Source organism: Podarcis gaigeae (assembly GCF_964106915.1).
Source record: "Podarcis gaigeae genome assembly, chromosome: 10".
NCBI lineage: Eukaryota > Metazoa > Chordata > Lepidosauria > Squamata > Lacertidae > Podarcis > Podarcis gaigeae.
In genome coordinates, this window is record NC_139686.1 from 31,303,977 (window position 1) to 31,330,898 (window position 26,922).

General features: G+C 41.5%; 1 protein-coding gene and 1 long non-coding RNA gene across 2 annotated transcripts; one reads left to right on the plus strand and one right to left on the minus strand.

The window, feature by feature from the left end:
• The first annotated feature begins 23 nt into the window (after positions 1-23).
• Positions 24-22,095, plus strand: ACO2 (aconitase 2). The gene is made up of 18 exons (XM_083698617.1): positions 24-646; positions 5,198-5,340; positions 6,653-6,911; positions 8,154-8,246; positions 9,290-9,448; positions 9,835-9,985; positions 10,876-10,980; positions 12,334-12,425; positions 12,883-12,988; positions 13,530-13,687; positions 13,800-13,873; positions 14,172-14,283; positions 14,729-14,851; positions 15,317-15,472; positions 16,896-17,087; positions 18,617-18,749; positions 20,129-20,250; positions 21,616-22,095. The coding sequence occupies exons 1-18, from the start codon at positions 611-613 to the stop codon at positions 21,751-21,753; spliced, it is 2,352 nt and encodes a 783-aa protein (XP_083554743.1). The 5' UTR covers positions 24-610; the 3' UTR covers positions 21,754-22,095.
• LOC310825414 lies at positions 17,769-18,700 on the minus strand. Its single transcript, XR_014555293.1, has 2 exons — positions 18,572-18,700; positions 17,769-18,363 (listed from the first exon to the last, which is right to left on the minus strand). It is a non-coding gene; the product is annotated as an uncharacterized lncRNA (long non-coding RNA).
• Positions 22,096-26,922: the final 4,827 nt, after the last annotated feature.

Genomic DNA, 26,922 nt, shown 5'->3' on the forward strand with positions numbered 1-26,922 from the left:
AGTACCGCCCTCTCGACTGACGTCATTAGCACGCTAGAGATTGGACCCATTTTTCAGACGGGCAGCGTAGAGTTAGACTTGAAATGCTTACAGAGGCCTCAACTTTCGTTTGCTTTCCCTCTCTAAGGGCGGAAGTGAGAGCTTTTCATAGAAATTTGGGGAGGAATTCACGATGCTAGCGTAGCAACCCGAGGCAGAAATAACATAATACTCCTAATGTTGCTACTTTTTTTTGTTTCTAAGTGAACGCGCTGCTCCTCCTCACCTACGCTAAGCTAATAGACTTCCCCATTGATTTGTACAAGCAAGCCTTAATTTCGGTACTATTGTAGCGGGACAGGGAATACGTATGCCCACGTAAACCCGGAAATTTCCAATTTTTTAAAATGTGGACTTCTCTGCATTTTCTTATCACTATGTACTATTATTGACGAGGAAACCGGTTTCCTGTGGAGAAGTCATGCCTCCGGAAGTACTTTGTTTCCACGTGCCCGCTTCTATTTAAAAGGAGACTTGATGGGCGCGGCCTAGGCCCCGCCTACGAGGCACGTCCTTTAAAAGCCCCGTGTGACGCTATCGCGCGGCGACTTCATCTTTGTCAGTGAACAAAATGGCGCCGTACTGTGTCCTAGTCAGTCGGTTACAGGTGAGTCTGGTACCCGTAGACTCGGTTATGGGCAGAGCAAGCGGTAGAAGCTGAGTGTAGCTGGCGAAGTCGGCAGTGGGGGTCGAGGCCTGCGCGCCCCTCGCTGCTCTTCGGGCTCGGCCTTCCGCTTCCTCGCTGTAGGTCAATGTGTCCCCCATGCCGGTCCCGCCTGTGACTCCCTGCAAGCGAGGAGGGATGTTTGCTTGGCAGTACCGTAGAAAGCCCTGGCATGCCAACACATGTACACTAGCGAAGGCTTCGTGCTGTCTCCGGGGCTGGTGTGCTGTCTGGTGGGGCCCCGCTCAAGGTGAGGGCAAGGTTACTGGGGTTCTGCGCCGCTGCTGGCTTCCCTCCACACTCGGCATTTATAAACGACGCATTGTACCGTTATGCATGCAGTCGTATTGATAGATGGATTTTTACAACCTACACACGGTAGGTGGCATAGGAATTCACTTCTCAGCGATAGGCCTCTTCCCTGTGGCTCGTTTCACACAAATAGCGCCCCAAATTTTACGCTACAAATTGTGCACAGAACTTATTTTGGGTAGGTAGGACTTAACCTCTCTAGCCCTACAATCCTGTATACATTCTTATTTGGGCGAGCCACTCAATGGGGTTTCCTCTGAGTAAAAATGTAGAAGATTTTGCTGTAAAACCTAAGCACCAAATAGTCAAGCTGTAAATGTTAGATGTATTGCTACTTTTTGTAATGTTTTGTAATACCTTTTTTTAAAAAAAAATTGGTTTGTTTCAATCAACCAAATAGCTCAGGTTTAGGCATGAGATGGACATGCATAACTTTGTATGCTGCCTTTCCGTAGTTCAAACCATGCTCAGGACAGTTTGCAACATAAAAAATACATAATTACACACATAACAAAAGTAGACACAAACAATAAATACTAAAAGTTCACAAATTAAAACAATTTCCACATAAATAATATTTAAAATAAAGATACCAATTGATTACAGCAGCAACCCCACTCAACAAAACCCCCTAAAAAGTACCCCAGTCCAAGAGTCTGTTCAGCATCCTCAACTTTTGTAGCTGGAATCAATCAGGATCCTGCCCGCCCAGGCCAGGTGGGTAAAGGCCTGCAGGGCAGGGAGCAGGTCTTCCAGGACTCACAGCCAAGATGGACACCAACACTGCAGACAGGATGAACTTGAAGCTAAGATTGTTGGTTTATGAAAGAGATACCATGTGCATAAGGGAATACAGTGGTACCTCGGGTTAAGTACTTAATTCGTTCCGGAGGACCGTTCTTAACCCGAAACTGTTCTTAACCTGAAACACCACTTTAGCTAATGGGGCCTCCTGCTGCCGCTGTGCCGCCGGAGCACGATTTCTGTTCTCATCCTGAAGCAAAGTTCTTAACCTGAGGTACTATTTCTGGGTTAGTGGAGTATGTAACCTGAAGCATATGTAACCTGAGGTACCACTGTAATACTTACATTGGGGCCTTAATGGTGCATGTTAATGGGTTCTGAAGACTCAAGAGATACTGTTGCTGATACCAGCCTGTATGATACCAGCTTTCATTTTCTCCAAATATAAGTGGGACAAATTGATTTCTCGGCACCCCTACTTCATATAGCCCTCTTCATTCTCTCTACTTGTTGAAAAGTCTGCCTGCTTTACCATAATAAAGAACGTTGCCCAATCCACATATTCAACATTCATTTTCCCTGAAACAGTATCTTCCAATATCTTCCATTGATATAAAGTCAGGTCATATTAGGGACACTGAAGATCCAGTATGCAGCATACTGAAAACAGTTATTTTCTTTACCAAAACTAGCTCCCTGCACAGTGATGTTTTGTTTTCCCCCACTCCATTTATCCCTTAGTCACTTACATTGAGTAAGAGTGTATGGAGGGGACACACTCTGATTATTTCTACTCAAGAGGGCTTGCATGCTACTTCTGAACAGTCAGCCCTGAGGGAGGAATTTGTGCTGGATCTTCTAGCTGATTGGTCCATCAGCTGCCAATCAAGTATAAACCCTGTTGCTGTAGGTGGTAGATCATCAATGAGCACACTCTTATACTGTTAATGGATACAGGCGGTGACCATTTCACATGGGAGTTCAATTCCTAGAATCCATGCACAACAGCAGAGCACGTATAAGCTCAAAAGAACCCGTGTCTCAGTAATCTTGCATCAATTGGACATTTCTAAAATGGTTGCCGCCTGTACAGAGTTCCCTTTAAAAGTACTGGGAAGCTGCTAGAAACTAGCTGTATTGTGACTATGCTACACAGTCAGAACTATACCGTATATAGTAGTGTGTGGGAAAGCATTTCTGTTTTGTTCTGGACAGTTCCAATTTTATTTAAGAAGCAAGATACTGTGGAGGTGGCAAGCAGAGAATAGAATTGGAAAAGTAACAGCTGTGTCAGAGTTTTGAGAGGTATATGCTAACTTCAGGTAGAAGGAGAGATTGCACACCGATAAGCTAACAATGGAACGAGGCTTTCAAGACCAACTCTGAAAGACTGCTGTGGGGACTGAAAATTCAGTGAAGTTTTGGGTTGCATCTTAAGATTAAAAGCAGTATTTAGAGTAAGGGTGGCTAACCTTTGGCCTTCTAGATGTTGATGGACCACAATTCCACTTATCCCTGGCTTATTGGACGTGTTGACTGGAGCTGATATGAGTTGGAGTTCAACAATATCTGGAGGTTAGCCACCCCTGTTTTAGGAGGCTTTATGTACAACTAGGGGAAAAGTTTGAAGAGGAAAAGTAGAACACATACTTGTGGGGGTGTAATGTTGACATGTTTACAAAAATGCCATTGTGGTTGGCCAAGGACCTATGACTGAACTGAGACTTAATCCTGTGACCAGTGGTAATGGTGCTGCTTAAACACCTCTTTCCCCTCATAATTAAGCTATCTACCTGGAATGTCTCATGTGCAAATTCTGTTAACATGAATGTCACACTAATTTCAGTGGGATTCTGCAAGAGGCATTCCTCATGTATTGTACTTTTAGTCATGATGACTTTGAGGTAACATGTGAACTGCTCACTCAAAATGCCAATAGGAGCAGAAAAATGAGTGAAATCACAAACATAATGTTGCCTAGATTTGTATTTTGGGTTATGAAGTGAACAGTTTTCCAATTGTAGTTCCATTTAACTAAAGCAATAGGCAGAAAATCTAAAGTAGAGTCAGTGTTTTTAATTTTCCGCACAAAGTAATGAATCTCAGAGAAGTCAAATTGAGGATTGGAGTCTTGAGTCACTTCCTTTCTCAGTAGAATTTTGTACTGAGATTTTTCAGGACAGATTTATGCAAGAAATTGTGAAGGTGGATGACCATCACTTGATCAGATTTGAAACTGAAAGCTGTTTAAAGATCTGCTGACTTCTTCAGTCATATAAGGACATAAAGACAGCTTTGGCTACAATCCTAAGTACCTTTACTAGGGAGTACCATTTGACTAAACAGGATTTACTCCTCAATAAGCATTATTAGGATTGCAGTATTGTGTTTGTCAGTCTTATATTAAAAATAGTCTTAAAATTTGAAAACTGGAAGCTTACTTGGGGATAGTGACAGCAACTGACAATGGTGCTAATCTTTGCTTGACAAATAAAGTTTGTCTATACATGCAGTGGTTGCCTATCTCTTGTGTGCATGGTGTTGTTGCAATCAAAATTCTGACACTTCTTTGCTGTGAACGGTGTTTCTAGATTGCCAGTGCAATCAATTAACTTTTCCCTGAAATCATCTCCCCTCACAATTTTATAATTGTTCTGTTTTATATTTGTATGTGCATTTTCGCCTCACTGTGACCCTGTAAGGTAGGCTAGTTTTCAAGAGAATTAACTAAAAGCTGGCAGCCTAGCTATATATTCTGCCTGAACATTTATGATTTTAACGTGGTCTATCTACACATGCAGCAGAAGATGATAGTAGTAGTAGAGCTTTAAAATGGATTGTACTACTTCAGATTGGAGATGGGGATCATATTTTTTAGTGCTTCCCCATGTTAGGGGTGGGAGAAACACTCCCCACAAGTAGAAAACGAGGCTATGAGTATTTCTTCCCCTGATTTACCAGTTTTTCTTTTTGCTGGGATATTTTATTTTATTTTATTTTTTGCTATTCTGCCACTTCTCTCTCCTACCTTTCTCCTATCAGCCTTTGCTGCAAACTTTGAAGTGTGGACTTCTGGCAAGGATTGGTACTGGGTTGGTCAGTGCTGTTTGGAAAACTGGAGAGGTGCTGTTAGAGTGTGCAGAGGTGTACTTACTGCAAGCTTGAGATGTTTAGGGAATGGCTTAGCATATTGGGCCTTAAAAAAGAAATTATTCGCAAAGTGGTACTTCTAGTCTTCTTGTAGCTGCAGGTGCTCCCTAATCTCCAGAATCCCTTTTGGAAGCAGCCAGTATCCTGTTGGCGGTAGCTGGTGAAAGCTGCTGGAGTTATCTTGCATTTGACATTCTGTGGCTTCCAAGTATTTCTCATATTTCTCATTGTAAGGTCTGCATTTCATTGATGGTGACAGCTAAGCACTCCCTTGTCTGTTTATTTCAGCAAGCCTTGAGTAAAGGTGTTCGGAGGTACCATGCCTCTCGTGTCCTGTGCCAGAGGGCCAAAGTGGCCATGAGTCAGTTTGAACCCAGTGAATTTGTGAACTATGAAAAGCTTGAGAAAAACATCAACATTGTCCGGAAAAGGTAAGAGTTGAGCTTGAAAAATGTCTTATTAAATGGCTGGGAGAAAAGTAGTTATTACAAAAATATATTTCTATGCAAAATCTTGTAGTCGTAGTGGAATACGGAATATTTCTGAACAGCTTTCATGTATTGAGGCTTGAATGCATGTGGTGGCAATTTTTTTTTATTTCAGTTTCTTTCCCCTTTTCCTTAAAAGTGATTTAGTTCAAAATATCAGGAAAAGATTTAGGCTTAAAGTCTTAATTGCACAGGTTATTTTAAAAAGTGCTTGCTTATTTCTATTACTTCATTTTAAATGCTGCCATTTTAACTGAGCACTCTAAAGTGGTGAAATGAACTTGTGGAATTCTGTTGTGGGGGGCATATATTTAAAAATATAAAGCTTCTAGAAATACCTTCTATTATGGATAGTCATTTTTGCATCTTCCAAGCTTTTGGTAACCAATCTGAGTATGAAAATAATTGCATTAACTGGTTCCTCATGAGTAGTCGTGGCTGCGAAGCTTTTAGGATCAAAGCAAAAATGACCATTAAGTGCTCTCACCTTCAGAGCTGTGAGGTAATTATCGCCATAAATCCCATAAGTCATTCCACCCTACCTGTAGCATCCAGGAAACCTAATCAATTCATGCGAGCTGTTATCATGTAACTAGTTGAGATTTTAACCCAAAATGGAAGGTGAATACGTGAATGAAAAACCGCTTCAAAAGTCATACAAATTTGTATTTATTTTACAAAAGGGGAAACATCTCAAATGAGAATTAGAGATGCTAAATAGAACAATTAGGAGTCAGTTCTGGTATAACACCCCTGCTTTTTAAACCCTGGTTGAGCAAGCAATTGTGGGCCGCAGGATTCTCTGCTTTCCGTCATGCCCTGAATCTTCTGGAGCACAAATTTCTCTTGTTAGCTCTAACATTCCCTTGTTAGCTCTAACATTAAAGTATATGCAGCATCAGGATCAACTATTGCTGGCCATTAGCTCCTGAAGCTCTTTCCTCTAGCGACATACTTGCGTGTAGAACCTGACAATGAGCCTTCACCTGTGACGGAACTGGGCTAAAGTAATGGGCTACAATGGGGTGGAGAACTTTTGGCCCTCAAGTTGTTGGGACTACAACTCACATCACCTTTTGCCCTTGACAACACTGGCTAGGACTAATGGAATCCAACCTGTCTGGAGGACTGTAGTTTCCCTACGCTGGCGCTGCAGACAGGACCTTTATGAGTCTCATGTTAACATTTTGAAATACGTGACGTGGTTACAATGAAGGAGCTGAAGACATAAAGTTCCCTGTTTCCTTCCCAACAGATTGGACCGTCCCCTTACCCTGTCAGAGAAGATTGTATATGGCCACTTAGACGATCCTGCCAAGCAGGATATTGAGAGGGGCAAGACATATCTGCGTCTGCGGCCAGACCGTGTAGCCATGCAGGATGCCACTGCCCAGATGGCCATGTTGCAGTTCATCAGCAGCGGGTTGCCCAGAGTGGCAGTGCCCTCGACCATCCACTGTGATCACCTTATTGAAGCTCAGTTGGGTGGCGAGAAAGATCTCCGAAGAGCAAAGGTCATTTATTTATATTTTATACCAGCATTTTATTTACTGGAAGCTTGCAGCCAAATAATTGGCTTGTTTAAATCAATATGTGAAATTTCAGAACACCCCTCTTCCTTTTTGTCCTATGGGTCACAGTGCTGCAGTCTTATTAGCAGTCACTGGCAGAATTCCCGTTTCAGACCTAGCAACCACTTTGCATGAGGTTGCATCTAAAATGGAAGTTGGGACTAAACAGATGTGGTGATACAGAGCAAGAGCCTCTAAACTACCATTAAACTAATGTTAAATACAGGGAAAACCTTCCTAGATCCCAGCAAGCCATGAGGATCCTGCATATTTTAATGTTTTCCAGTCTTGCCCTTTAAAATAACTTTCCATCTTGTCACTTCTTCCTCTGAAGTGTTTACCTTAGTTTCCAAAACAGTAAGACTTAGAGCAATACTGCTGTAGTAGACACTGTTGTAGTTATGATAAAGGTACCTCATGTGATTTCTTGGGTTTGAAATGTTCCAGCTCAAGAATCTTTTTGCTCATTAAGTCAGCAAGGTAATATCTGGAGAGTAACCAAAAAATCATGGGAAAGAAGTGATTTTTTTTATTTGTTCTGCATTTGGACTGTTGCATGTCAGGTTGAATAATATAACAATTGTGCCCCCTTGATTCATAGAAACAGATCACTGCAGTATTTATGGAGAAGATCATCCTTCATGCATTCTAATCTTTGGCATTGTTTTTAATTTTTAATTGGCTCAGCCTATTATGTTGGTGGGATTAGACACAACATCTCATTTTGCATGTGTCTCAGAAGAATGTGCATACGTATATATGTGTATTCTACAGGAAAAGCGTGCAGTGTTTGGAAAAGAGTCGATTTTTATATAGTTGTTTATATTTGCCATAACAAAAAAGAAAAGAAAACTGAATATATTTGTATGCAACTCATGCAAGCTATACAATTAATCTCTGGATGCAGACTTTTTTTTAGAACACAACAGACAGGTTTTGGTTATTTATCCTGCCTGTCAACATATGCCTAGGAAAATTATAACTTATTGCAAGTTGCAACCAGCAGATTAAATAAAGACCTGCTTGGTATCTGACTGGGATGTCATTCTCAAAATAAAATCTCTGTCCAGAGTAAAATCAAGGAATTAAGGTGAAGAGAGGGGTGGCTGGCTTCTTAACTATTTGGGGTAGAAACCATACCAAGATCTTTACAGATGCACTTCATTTTTGTCTGTGTATAAACAGGACATTAATCAAGAAGTATACAACTTCCTAGCCACAGCAGCTGCCAAGTATGGAGTGGGTTTCTGGAAACCTGGATCAGGAATCATTCACCAGGTAAACTCTTTCTTCCTTAGCAGCAAGAACAGAACTTTAGTACATATGGTTTAGGAACATAGGAGGCAACTTGCATTGTTTTAGACCGTTGGTCTGTCCAGCTCAATATTGGCCACCTTGACTGGCAGTGACTCTCCAGAGGTTCAGGCAGAGGTATTTCCCTGCTCTACCTGGAGATGCTTAGGCATAGCCCATCCCCTCCTTCTTGAGAAATAACTCTCTGTACTTTATGACATCCTTTGTATGGGCGATTTTCAATCTTTCATACGAGAAGAACTTGCAACTTCTTTTTCCCCCTGGACATGTGGTCCTGCAGGGTGACTAATGTGTGCCACTCTGGACAGATTTTCCAGCTGTCCATTCAAGGTCATGCTGATCAGAGTGTAATTTGATATTTTGTTTTCTAGAACACCATTGGAAGGGTGTGTGTTTTTTGGGGGGGCCCCTCCAAAATCCAGTGTTTTTTCCCTTGTAGTTGCAAATTTAAGAGAAAGTTGACAGGTTAGAATTGCAGAGTTGGACACTCCACCATGTCACTTGCATGTTTTTTTCCTGCTGAAATTCATTTTTGAAAGCAGGGACTTGAGAAGGGGCAGCAATGGATTTGTGCTCTCCACAATTAAACTGTGGCATTTTCTGTGCCAGAACTCACTCACTCTCTTAATGTAACATTAGTTTTCCTTTGGCCTGGTAGAAAGGCCTTTAATATATCCCATTAGATTTGACCTTGAGGTTAACTGGTCACAGTATTTTTTGAGCTATTTGTATTCTTATAATTAACTATGAATTTTTAGAGAGCAGGAGTTCAAGGGGAAACTTAGGAGATGAAAGCTTTTAAATTCATCTGATTGTGTCAGCAAGCTCCTCTTGTGTCCCTTTCTGATGGCTTCTTTCTTCCCTACCCTGATGAGCATGACTCATAGCCAGCCCAAACTGATTGACCCTTCTAAATCTGCTTTAGTACTAGAAAAGTTTCCAAACCATTTTGGTAGTTATTACGTCACCTTAGAGTTTGTCTACATAAATCTCTCCTTCTTTCTCAGATCATCCTGGAGAACTATTCCTATCCTGGTGTTATGCTTATTGGCACAGATTCCCATACCCCCAATGGTGGTGGCTTGGGTGCAATCTGCATTGGAGTTGGTGGAGCTGATGCAGTTGATGTCATGGCAGGAATCCCCTGGGAGCTCAAATGCCCAAAGGTGAGACAGTGGAGCATATAAACGTTGTCTCCATGCAGACAGTTGGGATAGGTGAACAAGAGGGTTCTTTCTAAAGAAAAAAAGGGGGGAGTTTTACAATATCAAAATATGCTGGTGTAAATGTATATCTATTGCTTGCAAGTGGAAACTGAATTTCCACTCTTCCCTTTTTTTTATTCTTGTAGCTTGGAAGATACACTGATGCCACTAACATTAGTTAAGCATACCTGAGCTTAATAGCAGATAAGGAATGTGAATCTCTGCTCCAAGAATATCTCTTATATTTGCAATAAGGATATTAGTAAACAGCCATTTGAGAAACTGAATCTGCATACTTATTTTTGGAAGTGACTCTTTCTGCTAACTCATTTTATTTGGTTCTTCAGGTAATTGGTGTAAAACTGACAGGTTCGCTCTCTGGCTGGAGCTCTCCTAAAGATGTGATCCTGAAAGTGGCTGGCATACTTACTGTGAAAGGTGGCACAGGAGCTATTATAGAGTATCATGGGCCTGGCGTTGACTCCATCTCTTGCACAGGTAGGAAAAAAGCACCTTAGATCTAGAAAATTTTGGACTATGAAGATTTGGGAGCTGGTGGGTAATGGTCAGATCAGTGACTGAGGATGGAAAGAAATTGTTGGTCCTTGGGAGTGGAATTAGAACACAACAAGCAGCCATTGGCTAAGTAGATCAGCAGTGTGATGCAGAAGAATCTGTGTATTAATCCTTAATTTAAACATTAAACATTATCGGTACAGTAGTACTATAACATAGCAGTTGTAACAATATGCTAAAGGTAAGTAAACATTTATCAGTTTCAGAATTAGACCCATAAGTAGTAGCAGTTGCCAAGACATTGCCATGTCCACCTCTACATAGCTCCAGGAATCGATTATTTCAGATACTGTATCATGATCTATTGAAATATTGCAGTGTTTAGCTGTGATATATCGCGATGTTGAAAACCAGATATCACCCAGCCCTAGCCAGGAGTGGCAGTTTCATAGGTCTGATGGCTTCAAGTGGCTCAAGCGAGGCTTGCTTTTCTGTAAATTCATGTCGTCATGCCCCAAAAGGTGCTATCCAGAAGCGGTACACAGGTGGTTGTGTTTGGTCACTACCTGGGTCCTAAAAATACATTGGTAGTAAAATGTGACTTGTTTTCTTGGAAAAGACAGTATTACCGCTATTAGAAGAGGAAGGGAATTTAGTAGAACTAGTGTATTAATCAAACTATCCAGTTTTTTACTGCATAGCAAATCTCTCTTTTTAAGAGAGATTTTCCTATCTAATGAGCAGTAATACCTGGCTCTTTACTCATAAGTAAAATGGTGGACTGTAGCAGGTCAGTATACTCACTTGCGAATAGCTTTAATTACTTGGGTTCCAATCTCACTTGTGGTATGGATCACTTCTTTCAACCACAGGAATGGCAACTATCTGCAATATGGGAGCAGAGATTGGTGCCACCACTTCGATCTTCCCTTACAATAACCGGATGAAAACATACTTGTCCAAGACTGGACGAGCAGGTAAGAACTTGTGGAAGGACTTCAAGGGGTCATACAAAACGGAAGGCATTTTTCCCTTTTATTCACTTTTCTGCCTTGTGTGAAATTACGTCTTTCATTTGCGGGCTGTTTGTCTCTTATTCTAATTAAATGGATTTTAATTTCCAACATACTGCAAAGCCAAGAGGACTTCTGGGAAATACCTAAGGAAATGAAGCTCTGGAAGACATTTCATTTCATGAGTTAATGGGATAAAGCAAATCATGAATTCAAAGGGTTGCTCCCTTAAATTGTTTAACTGAACAGAGATGGTAGGCTATTGAGAATGGGATGGGGGGTGGGGAGAAGGAGAATTGAACTGTGTCATGTCGTTTAACTTGCAGCTTAAGTTGCAGCTTGTGTCCTTTCCTCAGTTCATGTTTTAGGCAAACATCTACTGGTCAGGGCTCTTGTAGAAGGTAACTTATGCTATGCAATTACAATCCTCTTAAGTAAATGTAGCTAGAATGAATTAACTTTAAAACATAACTCTGCCAGTTTTATAAACCACGACTCAGAGCTACATTCTCCAACCTGATGCCTTCCAGCTGTTGGTGAACTAAATCTCCCACCAGTCCCAGCCAGCATGAACAATAATCAGGGATGATGGAAATTGTAGTCCAACAACATCTGGAGGGCACCAGGTTGGAAAAGTCTGGTTCAGATTATTGGAAATCAGCCATAACATATACCTGGTTTGTGTGGTTCCTCTGGCATGAGGAGAATGGAAATGTCCTTGTCCCCAACCCTTTTGGGCCTGGAGGCACATTTTACAGAAGGAAAATGCTTAGAATCCCCTCCCCCCAAACAAGCACAACATCTACAGTCCCCTAAACAGATTTTAAAAAGGGGAAACACTCTCCCAAAATAGGCAACCCTCTCCCAACCAAATAGCTCCAGAAAAGCCCACAACTTAAATTTAAAAAAGAAAATGGGAAGGACAGGAGGTCTTGTTGGCTACTGAGAGGTGTGTCCAAGGGTTACAACCACATGGGGGATCTCAGATCAAACTGTAGTTCCATGTTGTGGAAAAGCTCCATGAAGCTTGTTTCATTCAAGGTACCCAAAACAAGGAAATACAAAGCCCAACTCAAATGATGAACCAAAATGCAAAATTGGGTACGTGCATATAAATTTCCAAATTAATATGCAATGTGTATAAATGTATATAACTTTAATCTCTTTACGTAAGTTAAATGTACAAAATATGGTGAATAATTAATATCAGTCCAGTCCTGGAGAGCCCAGTCTAGGGACCTGTTCTTTACTGCTGACTGCCTTTTGGTTTATCTCCTCTTGACCTCTGTGTTCAGCTTTCTCCCTCTCTGATTTCAGCGATTGCTAGTTTGGCAGATGAATTCCAAGAGCACTTGAAGCCGGATCCTGGATGTCCTTATGACCAGTTGATTGAAATTAACCTCAACGAGGTAGGATACGCTTGCTATTTTTAAAGAAACAGTTCATGTAGGAGACCTAACAAGGGCATTTTAGATGATATATTCAAATGACATTGCTCAAGAGATTTGACACAATTCCTTTCTAAAGTTTAGTCTATATATCAGTAGGGAATATTGACTTGGAAAGAAGTCAAGTTATTGTAGCAACTTGAAATAAGGAAACTGCATATCTTGCTCACCTTTTCACTCCTAAAATCTAGCCTAGACTTAATTTTTTCATTTATTCTGCTCTTCATGGTCCATTCTTCCTAGATTTAGATTTTTCTTCTCAACTAAAAGTGCCTATTTAAGAACAAACATTTTAAAGTGCTTCTTCATGAAAATTTCCTGTCTTGCCATTGTGTATAAAAATTGTGTTCTTGCAATGTAGTGGTCATTATTCAGAACTTTCTCAACTACTTGTGACATTTTTTTTTCCTTCCTCAAGCTGAAGCCCCTTATCAATGGGCCCTTCACTCCAGATCTGGCACACACTGTAGAAGAAGTTGGTGCTGTTGCAGAAAAGAAGGGCTGGCCAGTAGATATCAGAGTTGGTGAGTAGCACTTTTCCCTTGCTGATGATTCTCCAGGTAGCTTTTCTCTTCACCTTGAAAACTGAGGTAACATTACTTCAGCTGCCTCTAAGCGTGCTCTTCATAACTATCAAGCCATTTCCTGGAAGGAATGCTCTGTCTATCAGGTATACAGGTAGCTCCAGTCTTGCATGTTGGGACTACAACAGAGCTTGAAGGTCCTCATTGGCTGTGGTCTAGAATATGCAGAGCCCTCTTGTGGCAAACCTGTTCCGTAAACATGAACATTCAGTATCCCACTAGGAGTCTTCATCCTTTCTTCTTTTAAGGAGCATGCTTGAGCTATTTCACTCTCAAATTTAATTCCAAGGGGAAGTCGGCTGTTTTTCTCTTTTAAGTGTTGCTCTAAGATACTAGAGGTTAAACAGAGAGCTTAGCTTGGAAATCTCTGGCAAAATAAGTGCTGATATGTTACTCGTTTCTTTAATTTCTTTCCTTTTTTTAACAGGACTTGTTAAACATTTGGAGGTCTGTTACTGACTTTTCCATCTCATGTGCACAGGTCTGATTGGTAGCTGCACCAACTCCAGCTACGAGGACATGGGGCGCTCTGCCGCTGTGGCAAAGCAAGCGCTTGCTCACGGGGTGAAGTGCAAGTCTCAGTTCACCATCACTCCTGGATCAGAGCAGATCCGGGCCACCATTGAGAGGGATGGCTATGTGAGTACTCTTGCGATGGCACATCATAGCCAGTGTATGCCTTCTGAAAGAGTTAAGATGAAGACCGCCATGTAGTTTTCTATTGGCTAATTCTGTTCTTTACCTTCTTCAGTCGAAAATCCTGCGTGACGTTGGTGGAGTGGTTCTTGCCAATGCTTGCGGGCCGTGCATAGGCCAGTGGGACCGGTAAGAGGGAATGCATTAAACTGATTTCCCATAAGAAATGAATCCTTTTACATTGGAAATGAAATGAATGCAGATAAAGCAAAAACTTGCAAGCAGAGATCGTTCTCCCAGATCTCAAATGAACTGGTTAGCGGGAAGAAGAGGTTTTAAATTGTTTTTCAGCACAGCTTTGGGAACGCTGGTTGCAGAGCAATACAAAGCTTTGCACGTGGGCAGTGAACAGATAGCTATTCATAGCTTCAGGTCTCACATTTTCTGTAGATCTTGACAAGCCTTTCTCTTTTGCTTGACTTTGCAGAAAGGATACGAAAAAGGGAGAAAAGAATACAATTGTTACCTCCTACAACAGAAATTTCACTGGTCGCAATGATGCCAACCCAGAAACACATGCTTTTGTAACTTCACCAGAGGTATAGTATGTATCAGGTTTATTCTAGAAGGGGAGAGGTAGGCATCAGAAACTGGACCTGTTGCATTTCCTTTGGGAAAAGGATAAGTGGGCCTTTGAAAGCTCCAGAGCTCAAGTGGGGGAAATAGAAGAATTGTGGATAGCTTCCTTGTACTTTAAAACCTAGTGGCCCACAAGTCTTTTTGAAATGAGACTACAAATAGTTGTTCACTTGAAATTAAGGTGAGGAGATTATGCAGTCAGGTTTGGTTTCAATCTTGAGCAGATAAGTCTTCCTTGTACCCTCACATTTCATGCTAATAGTAGGCTTTCCCTCACAAGTATTTCCTTGTGAGGCATCTGAATTATGGCAAAAAAAATTAGATTGGAATGTTTAGAGTGACAGAATAGATTGAAATTTAGGAAATGGGCTTCTCTCTCACCCATAACATAGATACTTTTTTCAGATTGTAACAGCCCTATCACTCGCCGGCACTCTGAAATTTAACCCGGAGGTAGACTTCCTGACAGGTTCTGATGGAAAGAAGTTCAAACTTGTGCCACCTGATGCTGACGAGCTGCCCAAACTGGTAATCTTCCCACTTCTTGTCAAACTTGCTTCCCATCTTACATCACCACTTGGTAGGAATATTATTAAAGGATGATGCATTGGAAACAATGTTTTTGCCTCAGTATAGCTGTTTAAATATGAAAATGCTCTTAAGGTGGTGTGCAGAACATGAGTAGTAATCCCACTGGACAGAGACCGTTGTCTTATCTGAGTGAGATAGATGTGGGAGGTGGGAGCAGGCAGTCAACAGCGATGGCAGAAAAGAGTTGAAACTAGGGAAGATCACATGATTCAAGGAACACCTGAAGATGGCCGAGCAGAGAGATGACTGATGGGGGAATTCCTTGAGATACCCTTTCTTTGTGATCCTGAAATACAAAATATGTGGCCTTGCATGAATACTATGAATTTGGGGTTTTTTCTCTTCTGGATAAGGTTGGCTTCCTCCTTACATCCCGTTGCTTTTAATAATAATTTCCTTCAGGAATTTGATCCAGGACAGGACACCTATCAGCACCCCCCCAAGGATGGCAGCAGCCAGCATGTGGATGTGAGCCCCACTAGTCAGCGCTTGCAGCTCCTTGAGCCCTTTGACAAGTGGAATGGCAAGGACCTTGAAGACATGTTAATTCTCATAAAAGTAAGGAGGGGAGGGAGCCTGGGTAGGGATGGGAACTATTAATTGTCCACTCACAGCTGGAATTGGGAATGCCTGCTTCCAGGGGTCCAGTGTCACACACTTCAGGGATGTTCTGAGGTATTCTTCTGCTGGAGAGCTCCATACACACTGCCCAGGCTTGCACCCCAGGAGGTCACTTTGGTGCTGCTATCGCAGCAGTTTGGCTTCACCCCAGGAGGCATACACCTTTGTCTCTCGGGACAGACAGATGCCAACAATGTGTGATGCCTAAATTTCCCCCCAGCGGAATCAGTCTTCTGGGTAGATTTAAACAGTAGAGCTTTTATTGGAAGATTTTTTTAAAATGTTATTGTGTTACACATCCAAATGTTCCTGGCAACTCACAGCCCGTAATTTATAAGGTGGGTCCTTGAACTTTATATCACAAGCACTATGACCCCTAACCACAGTATACAAGGATTAGTTCCACTGATAATTTTCAGCTAATCTCTTGTGATTATGAGGTTTGCCAATTCAGTAGCTTTTAATGGAAGATCTAGGGAAAAGTTTAGTAAGTTGCATATGGACGGGATTAAACACATGGAATCTCCACATTGGCATGACAATCAAAGGATGCTAAGAATACTAAATTGGGGAACTGGAAACCCCAAAGCTTGCGGTGGTCCTCTATATAACTTAAAACAAATCAGAATAAAAAAGCATATCTCCTTTTGATTGTATAGGGTTGTATCCAGTGTTAGTTCTACTCAGAGTTGAGCCCTTGAAAATAATGACCATGAATTAGGTACCTTAATTTCAATGAGTCTGTTCCAATTAGAACTTAGTTGGATACTAGCACAGAAGGCAGCAGCCAGACTGCTGACAGGAGCAGGCTGCTTGGCAACATGTCACTTGATGATGAGATAGCTGCACTGGTTACCAATTTGCAGCCAGGCCAGGTTCAAGGTTCTTGTGTTAACCCACAAAGCCCTAAACAACTTTGCCTTCAAATACCTTAAAGGACCATCTGGTTTCTGATGGTGCCTAAGGGCTTCGAATTGGGCAATCTGGTGGTCCAACATACCCCTGAAGTTCAGCGAGCCTCTGCTGGGGACCAAACCTATAGTGCAGCACACCCTGTCCTGTGGAAACCCCTAGCAGTAGAGGTTCAGTAAGAGTCATCCTTGCTTTTAGGCATCTTCTGAAAGCTATTATTCAGGCACGCCTTTCAAATGTGAGATTCTTTGCCAAGCCGCTTGTACTGATGTGTTTATTGTCGCGTTCTGTTCTTAAGTTGCATACCACCTTGCAATATTTTATATGAAAGTGCAGTTTTAAAATATATAAATAATACAATACACAATAAGCCCTTGAAACTGAAACATACCTCATGTTGTCAAAATTCTCATTCTTTATACCGAGTTTCTCTTAACTTGTATTCCAGGTGAAAGGTAAATGCACCACTGACCACATTTCAGCAGCAGGCCCCTGGCTCAAATTCCGTGGCCATCTGGACAATATTTCAAACAACCTGCTGATTGGAGCCATAAATATTGAGAACGATAAGGCCAACACAGTGAGGAACGCATTAACCCAGGAGTTTGGACCTGTTCCTGACACAGCCCGTTACTACAAGGTGAGACTTCTCTAAGCACCACAGGGGTATGAAGGTGAATAGTTCCTAGCCACATTCTCACAAATAGCATTGCTGCCTTCTCAAAACTCATTTCTGCACTTTAAACACCATAAAGCAGGAATAAAATCTCCTCTTGACTGTCCTGCAATTGTATAAAAGCCACCATATACTGTAGCTACTGTGCTTCAGGCACGATGTCCTGCAAAAAAAAGGCTGCTGTTCCACTTCTAGACACTAGAGGATGCTCTGGAGCCAAGGACTCCAGTCGGTTTGGTCAGAACTTATATCCGGGGCCAAACTACCATCAACTGACCTGTAAGAAAGATCCCATGAGAGGAAGGAGAGGAGTCTCCTTTAAGAGGGAGGGTATAGGGTATAGGAATGTAAGTAAAAATAAAGATTGCAGCTGGACTGTCCCCTCGACAGGGCTATCTGCTACTTGCTGCCCTGTCTGATGGCTCCATATGGCTTGTCACATGTTGGTTTTACTCATTGTGTGTGTGTTTAATGTACTGAAATTATTTGTACGTTTTATTGGAAGCATTGTACCCTGAAAAGCGGGATATTAAAATAAGAACCTGAGAAGAGTTCTGCTTGGACCAAACCAGAGTCCCACCTAGTTTAGCATCCTGTTCTCAGTGGCCACCTAGATGCATGTGTGGTCAGCCTGCAAGCAAGACATGAGTGCAACAGCATTCTTTAATGAAATATTGTTTGTTACAATTGAACTAATTAACTATAGTAGAATAAATTAACCAAACTAAATAAATGCAACATAGGGAAAGGTCTGGGTAGGAAAGGGGCGTTAAAAGTCCTTGGGTGCCCCCAGTTTTAACCACAAGAACTAAGGAAGCATGTTTAGCTCTTCCCTTCTTTCTTACATGCAAAAGAAACTTAACTCTGTCCAGTAGTTTCCTATTCTGACTGCCTTCATGTGACTTGCTGCTACGATTCATGGCCTTCAGTCTTCTTTTCCTTCAAAAGGTTACATGACATCTTATTCTTATTCTCTGGCAATCATTTATAGCAGAATAAGATTGTCTTCCCTGAACACGATCTTAACAGTGAGTCTGTAAGTGACTGTGGAGGCCAGTTCTGGATCCACACGTCCTTCCACAGTGGGGACGTAGGTTTCCGGGTGGGAGTTGATCATGGTGAGGGTTTGCCAAACGTGCCTTCCTCTTAGCACATTTCTCCCTTTTGTCCTGAGTTCGAGTGTCTGATAAGCCCTGGGATAAACCTTCATTCCTGCTTTGCCACAGCAGTCTCTCTCTTTCTGACTACAGTGGTACCTCAGGTTACATATGATTCAGGTTACATACACTTCAGGTTACAGACACCGCTAACCCAGAAATAGTGCTTCAGGTTAAGAACAGAAATTGTGCAGCGGCGGCACAGCGGCAGCAGGAGGCCCCATTAGCTAAAGTGGTGCTTCAGGTTAAGTGTGGACCTCTGGAACGAATTAAGTACTTAACCCGAGGTACCACTGTACTAAATGTTTTGTGTGTGTGCATCTGCTTTGTTCACAGAAAGAAGGTATTAACTGGGTAGTGGTTGGGGATGAAAACTACGGTGAAGGCTCAAGCCGGGAGCATGCAGCACTGGAACCACGACATCTTGGAGGAAGAGCCATCATTGTCAAGAGCTTTGCCAGGATTCATGGTGAGAACCCCACTTTTTATAGAGCCAACCAAAGTGATACGGAGGTTATACGTACAGTTGGATTTTTGTCCAAATCCAAACATTTGCTCCCTTAGGAACTTGTGGGTGCATACATGCTTAGATCCACATCTATGCACTAGTGGTTTTCTGTAAATGTGTATGACCTCTGTTTTATTCAAGATCCTTTCACCATATAAGTCAAAACTTACATGTCCAAAGTGGAGAGTAATCAGCTTAGTTTTTGTGCTTTAGTTACATCAGGACAGTTCAGAGGGATTCCCTGGAGCAGAGCTGGTGTCACTGTGAACAGCCAGCTGTGGAAACCCTGGCGCATGTAGTGTGGCATCTGTCTTTGTAGTTGCCCTAAACAAAATTTAATAGCAAAGTGGTTGGGGGAGAAAGGGACCGTGAGGATAGGATGTACTGGACTTCTTGCTGACAAACCAGACCCATAGGATTATGTATGATCTAGCTAGTTTTCTAGTTGTGGTTTTGTCTAAAAAGGAATGAGATGAATCCCATAGGGTGGACTGCCAGCACAATTCACAACACTGAAAGTGGATAAAGAGTGCCAGATAATAGGGGGTTACTAATTGTGTATTGAAATACTGAGTTAAATTATAAGTAGTAGCATTTTACCTCTTTTGCAGCTTGCTGTAGTTTATTATTACAGTTGAAGTACAAAATGTTGGATGCTGCAACATAGTACATGGTGTGATTCTGTTTTAATCATGCTCTGAGTCATCTGCTTTTTATGGCATTTAGTAATAGATTTAGACCTGTAAATGCTTATATCCAAATGGCTAATGGTACCATCTGTGTTCACTGATCTCATGTATGGAATCCAACAATATAGAAGTTAATATTCTTATCTTCTCTCTAGTTTGTTGAACTCTCATTGCAGTTAATTGTGTACAAATATTAAGGGGAAAGAGGACCCTTCCATGATTATTTTGTTGTAAAGAAAGGGTCCCCAATTCAGGGAGTTCCTTATTCTGGTGTAAACTCAAACTATAATCCTAGGCCTTAAATTCCTTCTATACTTTCTCCCTGAAAAACTGCTCATGTGTTCAGTGGCATGTTAAAGTAACAAATCTATTTCTATTGGCTGCACATTTAGAAAGCTGGAGTAATGCATGCAAGTGGGTTAACAGTTCCAGTTGAAAATCTTAAATGATTTTCCTTTGGGATATAGAGACTTGCTTCCCTTTGTTTCTTCAGTCACATTTAATAATTTTGCTTGCTAGGATATCTGTTACTGCTTCTGTAGATGGAATATAGACTACATTAAAAAATCATTCAGTTATTTCTTGCAACAGGCTGCTAGAATGTGTCTTGAAAGTGTTCTGCTGACTGTTTAAGTCCAATGTTCTTAACAGAAACCAATCTGAAGAAACAAGGCCTCCTGCCACTAACCTTTGCTGATCCGGCTGATTATGACAAGATCCACCCTGTGGACAAGCTCAGTATTGTGGGTCTGAAAGATTTTGCTCCTGGAAAGGTAATGGCCACAGTTTCTCAGCAATAGTCCTTCCTCTCCCTGCTTTTCTGCTGCATATTTGTAGTAGACAGCTATTCTACAGGGCTATTGTTCCGCTTAAGTAGATCAATTTCTAAAGAACTTCTATTTTTTAAAAAAAATGCAGTTCAGATATTCTGGATTTCTCAGATGCACCTGAACAAGCAATATACAGTAATATCTTCATGAACGTCCGCCTTGTCTAGCGTCCATTCCGGCGAACGTCTGTGGCAAACCCAGAAGTACCGGAACGGGTTACTTCTGGGTTTGCCACTCACGCATGCACAGAAGCACAAACCGCTCCGCGTGCGTGCACAGACGCGGCACTTCGCCCTGCATCCTTTTCGGCTAGTGGCTGGGGCTGCGGAACGGATCCTGGCCACAACACAAGGTACAACTGTATTAGAAATCTAGAATCTTGGCTAGATTGAATGGATGGACTTCTTTACTTTGTACAGTATCCAAGTGCTTTTCTGAGCTTATGGTTCCAGCTTCTTCTATTCCCATAAAATGGTGCAAATATTTTGCTGCAGATCAAAGTGTAAAATCTTGTAAAGGCAGACTTTTTTGCCCAGACTTTCTCTGACCCATGACTGGACCCTTACATTGCCGAATTCTGTATTTATAATGCTATGTTTGCTGTTTTGCTTTTTGTTTTATTGACATGGTTTTACTATTGTAGTTTTGTATACCACTCAGATTTTGAAATATCCATCAGTTCATAAATGCTTTAAAATTATCTGTAAAATGCATAATTTATTTTGGGACAGATTTTTGGGTCCTTTGCATAGAATTCTTGCATTTGAGCTCTGATCTTTACCCATAACGTCTAGCTAACGTTAACTGGTTACATGATCTGCAATACAGTGGTACCTTGGGTTACATTCGCTTCAGGTTACAGACTCCGCTAACCCAGAAACAGTACCTCGGGTTAAAAACTTTGCTTCAGAATGAGAACAGAAATCGTGCAGTGGCGGCACAGCAGCAGCAGGAGGCCCCGTTAGCTAAAGTGGTGCTTCAAGTTAAGAACAGTGTCATGTGAAGAACAGACCTCCAGAATGAATTAAGTTCTTAACCCCAGGTACCACTGTACAGATAAGTAGGCAAGTCATGTTTATGTAGACCTGAGTTGTGAATTATGTTAACTAAATGGATAGTCCTTTAAAACAAAAGATCTGGGTATCTCACCTCTTAGACTCAATTCGGCTTGCAAAAAAACTAGAAGAAAAATCAAATGCATTTTTTGACCAGAGTAACTAATAAATGATGCCTTTAGCAGTCTGACAGAACAAACTGAGATGCTTAACCTAGTCCCTAGACTTCTAATTTCTCTCCTTTCCTTCATAGCCCCTGAAATGCATCATTAAGCATCCTAACGGGAGCCAAGAAACAATTGTTCTGAACCACACCTTCAACGAGACTCAGATTGAGTGGTTCCAAGCTGGTAGCGCACTCAACAGAATGAAAGAGCTGCAGAAGCACTGAACCTACACAAGTACACACATCCAGTGGACCTGATGACTGTCTCTATAAAAGTGCAATTCCACTACAATTCTTGACAATTAATGTCTGTGATCAAATGTTAACTTAGCTTCCCCTTTATTACAGTACTCACTTGCTGACATTAATGAGAGTACTCATTTTTGCATTATCAGGTTCTGGCTTCCATAGCTGCCTATGTTTGGTGCATTTCAGTTGTCCGATATTGCTTTGCATTTATATTTCCTGATGATTTTTCTGCCCGATCATTTCAGTGATTGCAAAAGGATAAAACATTAGAAGATTATTGTTCTTGTGGAAAACAAAATAAAGATTGTGACTGACTCATCTAGTTTTCATTTAGTATTCCTACTAGCACTCTGCTCAGCTTCGTAGTGGATATAGGCTGTTATATGTGGCTGAGGAGTCCATCAGGAGGCATACTATAAATCTTAGAATGTGGCCTCTATGTAGAATCAAGTAGCTTTTGTGGAATCTTCATTTTAGTTAGAATTTTGTTTGTCTTAAAGGTTTTAGTAAATATCTTGATATAGGGCACAGCACCTGTTGCAATATTGAACCAATACAGTAATAAGATTTCCCAATTCCAGGGGATTTTACTCCCATTTGGCAGGAATTTCCATACCTATCCTTGTTTTACATATCTCTCTGCTCCTCTTCATGCTTTCTTATTTTGATACTTTCTTCAATATCTGGTTTTAAAAGGAATAAACAATTGTACAATAAAATTGCAACATAATATAGCACACTAGATAAACCTGCTATCGGAGTTGTCCCCTGGCTACAACTATTTAAAAAGGGGAATGAATCCCCCTAGGTTAGAAATCTAACATACTTGCTAGACCTCTGCTGGAACACCCATTGGATACTGTAGCATCTTGGATTTGGGATAACTGTAAATTGGGGTGGCTGTAATTTCCCATTGAGAAAATAACAGGTTTGCAAAAAATCCCCACTGACAGCTAAGAATGATACCCATCCCAATTTCTTCCTTCAACTGCAGTTAAATGTTTTAAAATGTAATGCAATTTTGAATTACTGCACAGAAAATGACAAGATTATAAAACCAGTACTGTGTCTAAATCATCTCTGAGGTCCCTCATGACCTGGGTTTAAGCCATCAAAAGCTGATTCATGTACAACAGCAAAAACTCAGGCTTCCTCCAACTCTGCCCTCCAGATGTTTTGAGACTACAATTCCCATCATCCCTGACCACTGGTCATGCTAGCTAGCGATCATGGGGAGTTGTAGGCCAAAAACATCTGGAGGGCCGAGTTTGAGGTAGCCTGCTCTAACTGATCCAAAGACTATTCTGGAGTGACCCATGTAGTTGTCATATTCAGAATTGCTCTGTGGCAGTTACATTAAAATTGGCCAGCTTTCACAATAGCTGCCACAACCTTGCTCCTTCTGTAGCCAAATAGAAATAGTTCCAGGGTGTACGTAGATAACTGGATTGCAATTGCAGTGCACATTTCTTGAGTGACTTCCTCAAATTCTCTATACTCCCCTATGATCTGGGAATACTAGTTAGAATGCTATTATGGCTTTCTGATATGCAGGACTTACATGCTCCGTGCTTTTGGTCGATCTCACATTCAGTTGTTGCAAAACCACAAAGATTAAGTGCTCAAAATATAATACACACTGGGAAGCTGCCTAACTACTATATTATTCTTTTCCTGAGTTCTCAGAGGCCTGCGATAATGTGCCCAACTAATGGAGTAGGGATATTCCCCCCCCTACTGCAGCACTTAAATACAAATTATTCACTGCCATATTAAAAACAAAATGGTGAGCGTGAATGAGTCGATACTCACTTCTAAGAATGGGTTTCCCTGCTTAACTAAAATGAACTTGTTCCTTGCTTCATGGATGGAGGATTAGTACCCCTCCAGATATTTACAGGGCTGCACCTCCCATCATTTCTGACAATGAGCAATGATGGCGGGGACTGATGGAAACGGCAGTCTAGCAACTGGGGGGGGGGGCACAGGTTCCCCACCTCTACAGCAAGCTTGTCAGTCAGATACACTGCTACTCTTCTGCATCTGGAACAGGAGAAGAACCCTCCTAGATCTGGCCAAAGGTCCATCTAGTTCAGCATCTGGTTCTCACAGTGGCTAGTCAGATGCCAATGGGAAGTCCACAAGTAAGATGAGTGCAATGGCATTCTCCCTTGTGATTCCCAGCAACTGGTATTTATGTGGAGTTGATGCACTAGTCCACTGGAGATAAATGTGGTTGGGACATAACTTAGTTTTAAATTGATATTCTGCCCTTCATCTGAGGATCTTTCTTTGGCGATCACTTGTAGCCGAGTAAGATTGTCTTCCATGAACACATTCTTAACAGTGAGTCCGCAAGTGACTGTGGAGGCCAGTTCTGGATCCCCATGTCCTTCCACAGTGGGGACATAGGTTTCCAGGTGGGAGTTGATCACAGTGAGGGTTTGCCAAGTGTGCCTTCCTCTTAGCATATTTCTCCTTTTCACCCTGAGTTTGTGCTTCTTCAAAGTCCACGACACCTTTAGTAAAGGCTATTCTCCAACTGGAGTGCTCACAGGCTAGTGTTTCCCAGTTATCCGTTCTTACGTTACCTTTTTTTTAGATTTGCCTTGAGAGCCTCTTTAAACCTCTTTTGTTGTCCACTGGTATTTTGCTTTCCATTCTAGAGTTGGAAATAGAGTAGTTGCTTTGGAAGATGATAATCAGGCATCCGAACAACAGAACCAGTCAAACAAAGTTGATGTTGAAGAATCATTGTTTCGACACTGGTAATCTTTGCTTCTTCCAGTACACTGGCATTAGTTCGCCTGTCTTCCCAAGTGATATGTAATTTTTTTCAGATACACCGTAGATGGAATCTTTCAAGGAGTTGGAGATGGTGTTTATAAGTGGTCCATGTTTCACAACATACAGTAAGTTTGTTAGTATAATAGTTTTGTAAACAACCATTTTGGTTTCCCTGCGAATGTCCCGGTCCTCAAACACTCTGCACTTCAATCGGAAGAAAGCTACACTCGCAGAGCTCAGCCGTTGTGGAAAGATAACTGCCCAGATAGGAGAAGTGATCACTTTCCAATGTTACACCACTGGGTTGGATTTGTGGCACTGCAGAGGGGTGGTTTTGTGCTTGTTGATGCAGCACTTTGGTTTTGTGGATACTGAGCGAAAGGCCAAGTTTTCTGTAAGCTTCTGTGAAGACATTTAGGATGGTTTGAAAGTCATCCTCTGAATGTGCAGACATTATGTTGTCATCAACATACTGAAGCTCTATGATGGAAGTTTTGGTAACCCTACTCTTTGCTTTTAGCCTTCTCAGATTAAAGAGCTTTATGTTTGATGATCACAGGGCAGTTAACACTATAAAAACACAAAAATTCATAACATAATAACAGAACAGTAAATCCCACGCCCAGTTTAAAAGGCCATCGTTCGTTTAATTAGCCAAAGGCCTAGGAGAAGAGGAATATTTTTGCCTGGCACCTAAAAATATGGAAAGGACAGCATTCTACAAATGGAGAGCAATCACAGAAAATACCCATTCTTGTGTTTCTATCCTCTGAGTTTGAATCTCACATGGAGGGGGCACACAAAAATGGGCTCAGATAATGATCACAGTGTCTGGGTTTGTTCATATGGAGAGAGGTGGTCCTTGAGGCATTGCAGTCCTGAGCTGCTGAATGCTTTATAGGTCAAAACCAGCACTTTGAATTGGGCCCAGAAACAAGCTGGCAGGCAGTGCAGTCAGGAGAATATTGTGTTATATGCTCAAACTATTTTGTTCTGGTGAGCATCCTGGCTGCTGAATTTTGCACCTGGTTGTTTTGTTCAGAACTGATATTCAGTCTCTGAGTAGGATTTCCAGGTGCCTTCAGAATTTTTTGTGACCTTGCACTGCCATTATTCATGCTGCATGTGCAGAAACGCCAAATGTACACTCAGGTGCTATAAAGTCACTAATGTTGCTGTTCTCACTTCAGGTCAGCAGAATTGTAGTCTTCTAATGTTGCAGTAGCAATCTTGCCCATAGAGCTGGTGCAAGAGCCTCATATTGTACTTCATTCTAGTCTTGTATATATTTGAATTGAAAAAGGGTGACACCATTTCCTGGATTTGCCACTGGAGAGTAGGAAACAGCATGGCTACATATTCTAGGCTTTCTGTACATAAATGCAGCACCCAAAGAGGGATAGATAAGGCTTTTTTGACAGAAAGATTGGAATGATTGCTGCCTAATACAGGAAGCAGTCATGGTTATATAAATTCCTCCATTATATCCAGCTCTCGTGGATAGTCTGGATTTCTGAAGTTCTCCAGTCTTATTTAGATGTGTGACTGTGCCCTTCCAGTATATTTCAATGGAACTTTGTCTGTTTTGCACAGCAGAATATAGCCCACCCACCTCACCAAACTGAAAACAATAGCAGCCATTTTCTTTCTCAGGAACATAGCAAAGGATTAAGGAAGGGCAGCTGAATTGATTCCTGTTGCGCTGTAACCATTCCAACCTTCTTGCAAACTGCAATCTGGAGACCATTTGGACAGCACAAGGCCCATTCATTTGGTCAGGACTTGTGCCAATAGCACTTTCATGTGGCTGCCTGTTTGTACAACACAGTTCCAGACCAGACCAAAGGGAGATTGACAGCATTATGAAGAAGGGCCGAATCTCTCTTCCTGTCACAGCTTTCTTTATTGGCATTTCCAAGACTAAATAATCAGATTGTTGCTTTTCCAGACTGCTAATCCAGTGTGTCAGAAGTGCCTCCATCTACTTTACATGCTATGGTAGAAATGGTGCCTGCAATACTGGATAAAATGGCTGCTTGCTTTCATACTCCATGTTCCTCTTCTCACAAAATGCTTCTCAGGTTCTACATGAAGAAAACAGAATGCACCTCAAGTGGCACCAGGAAGGAATCTTCCCCAAACTTGGTATTATCTGAAGGGTCCAGCTTGAAAAAATTGGAGGAGAGATTACTTGTTTGGGGGAAAAATGCATTTTTGCATTCCAAAAGAAGATAAACTGACAGATTTAAAGTCAGGTATCATGAACATTCCAGTTTCTCTGTCTGAAAAAACAATAAAGAACATTACCCCAAAAAAGTTAATTGTGTATTCTGACTGAACATAGAATTGACATAAGAT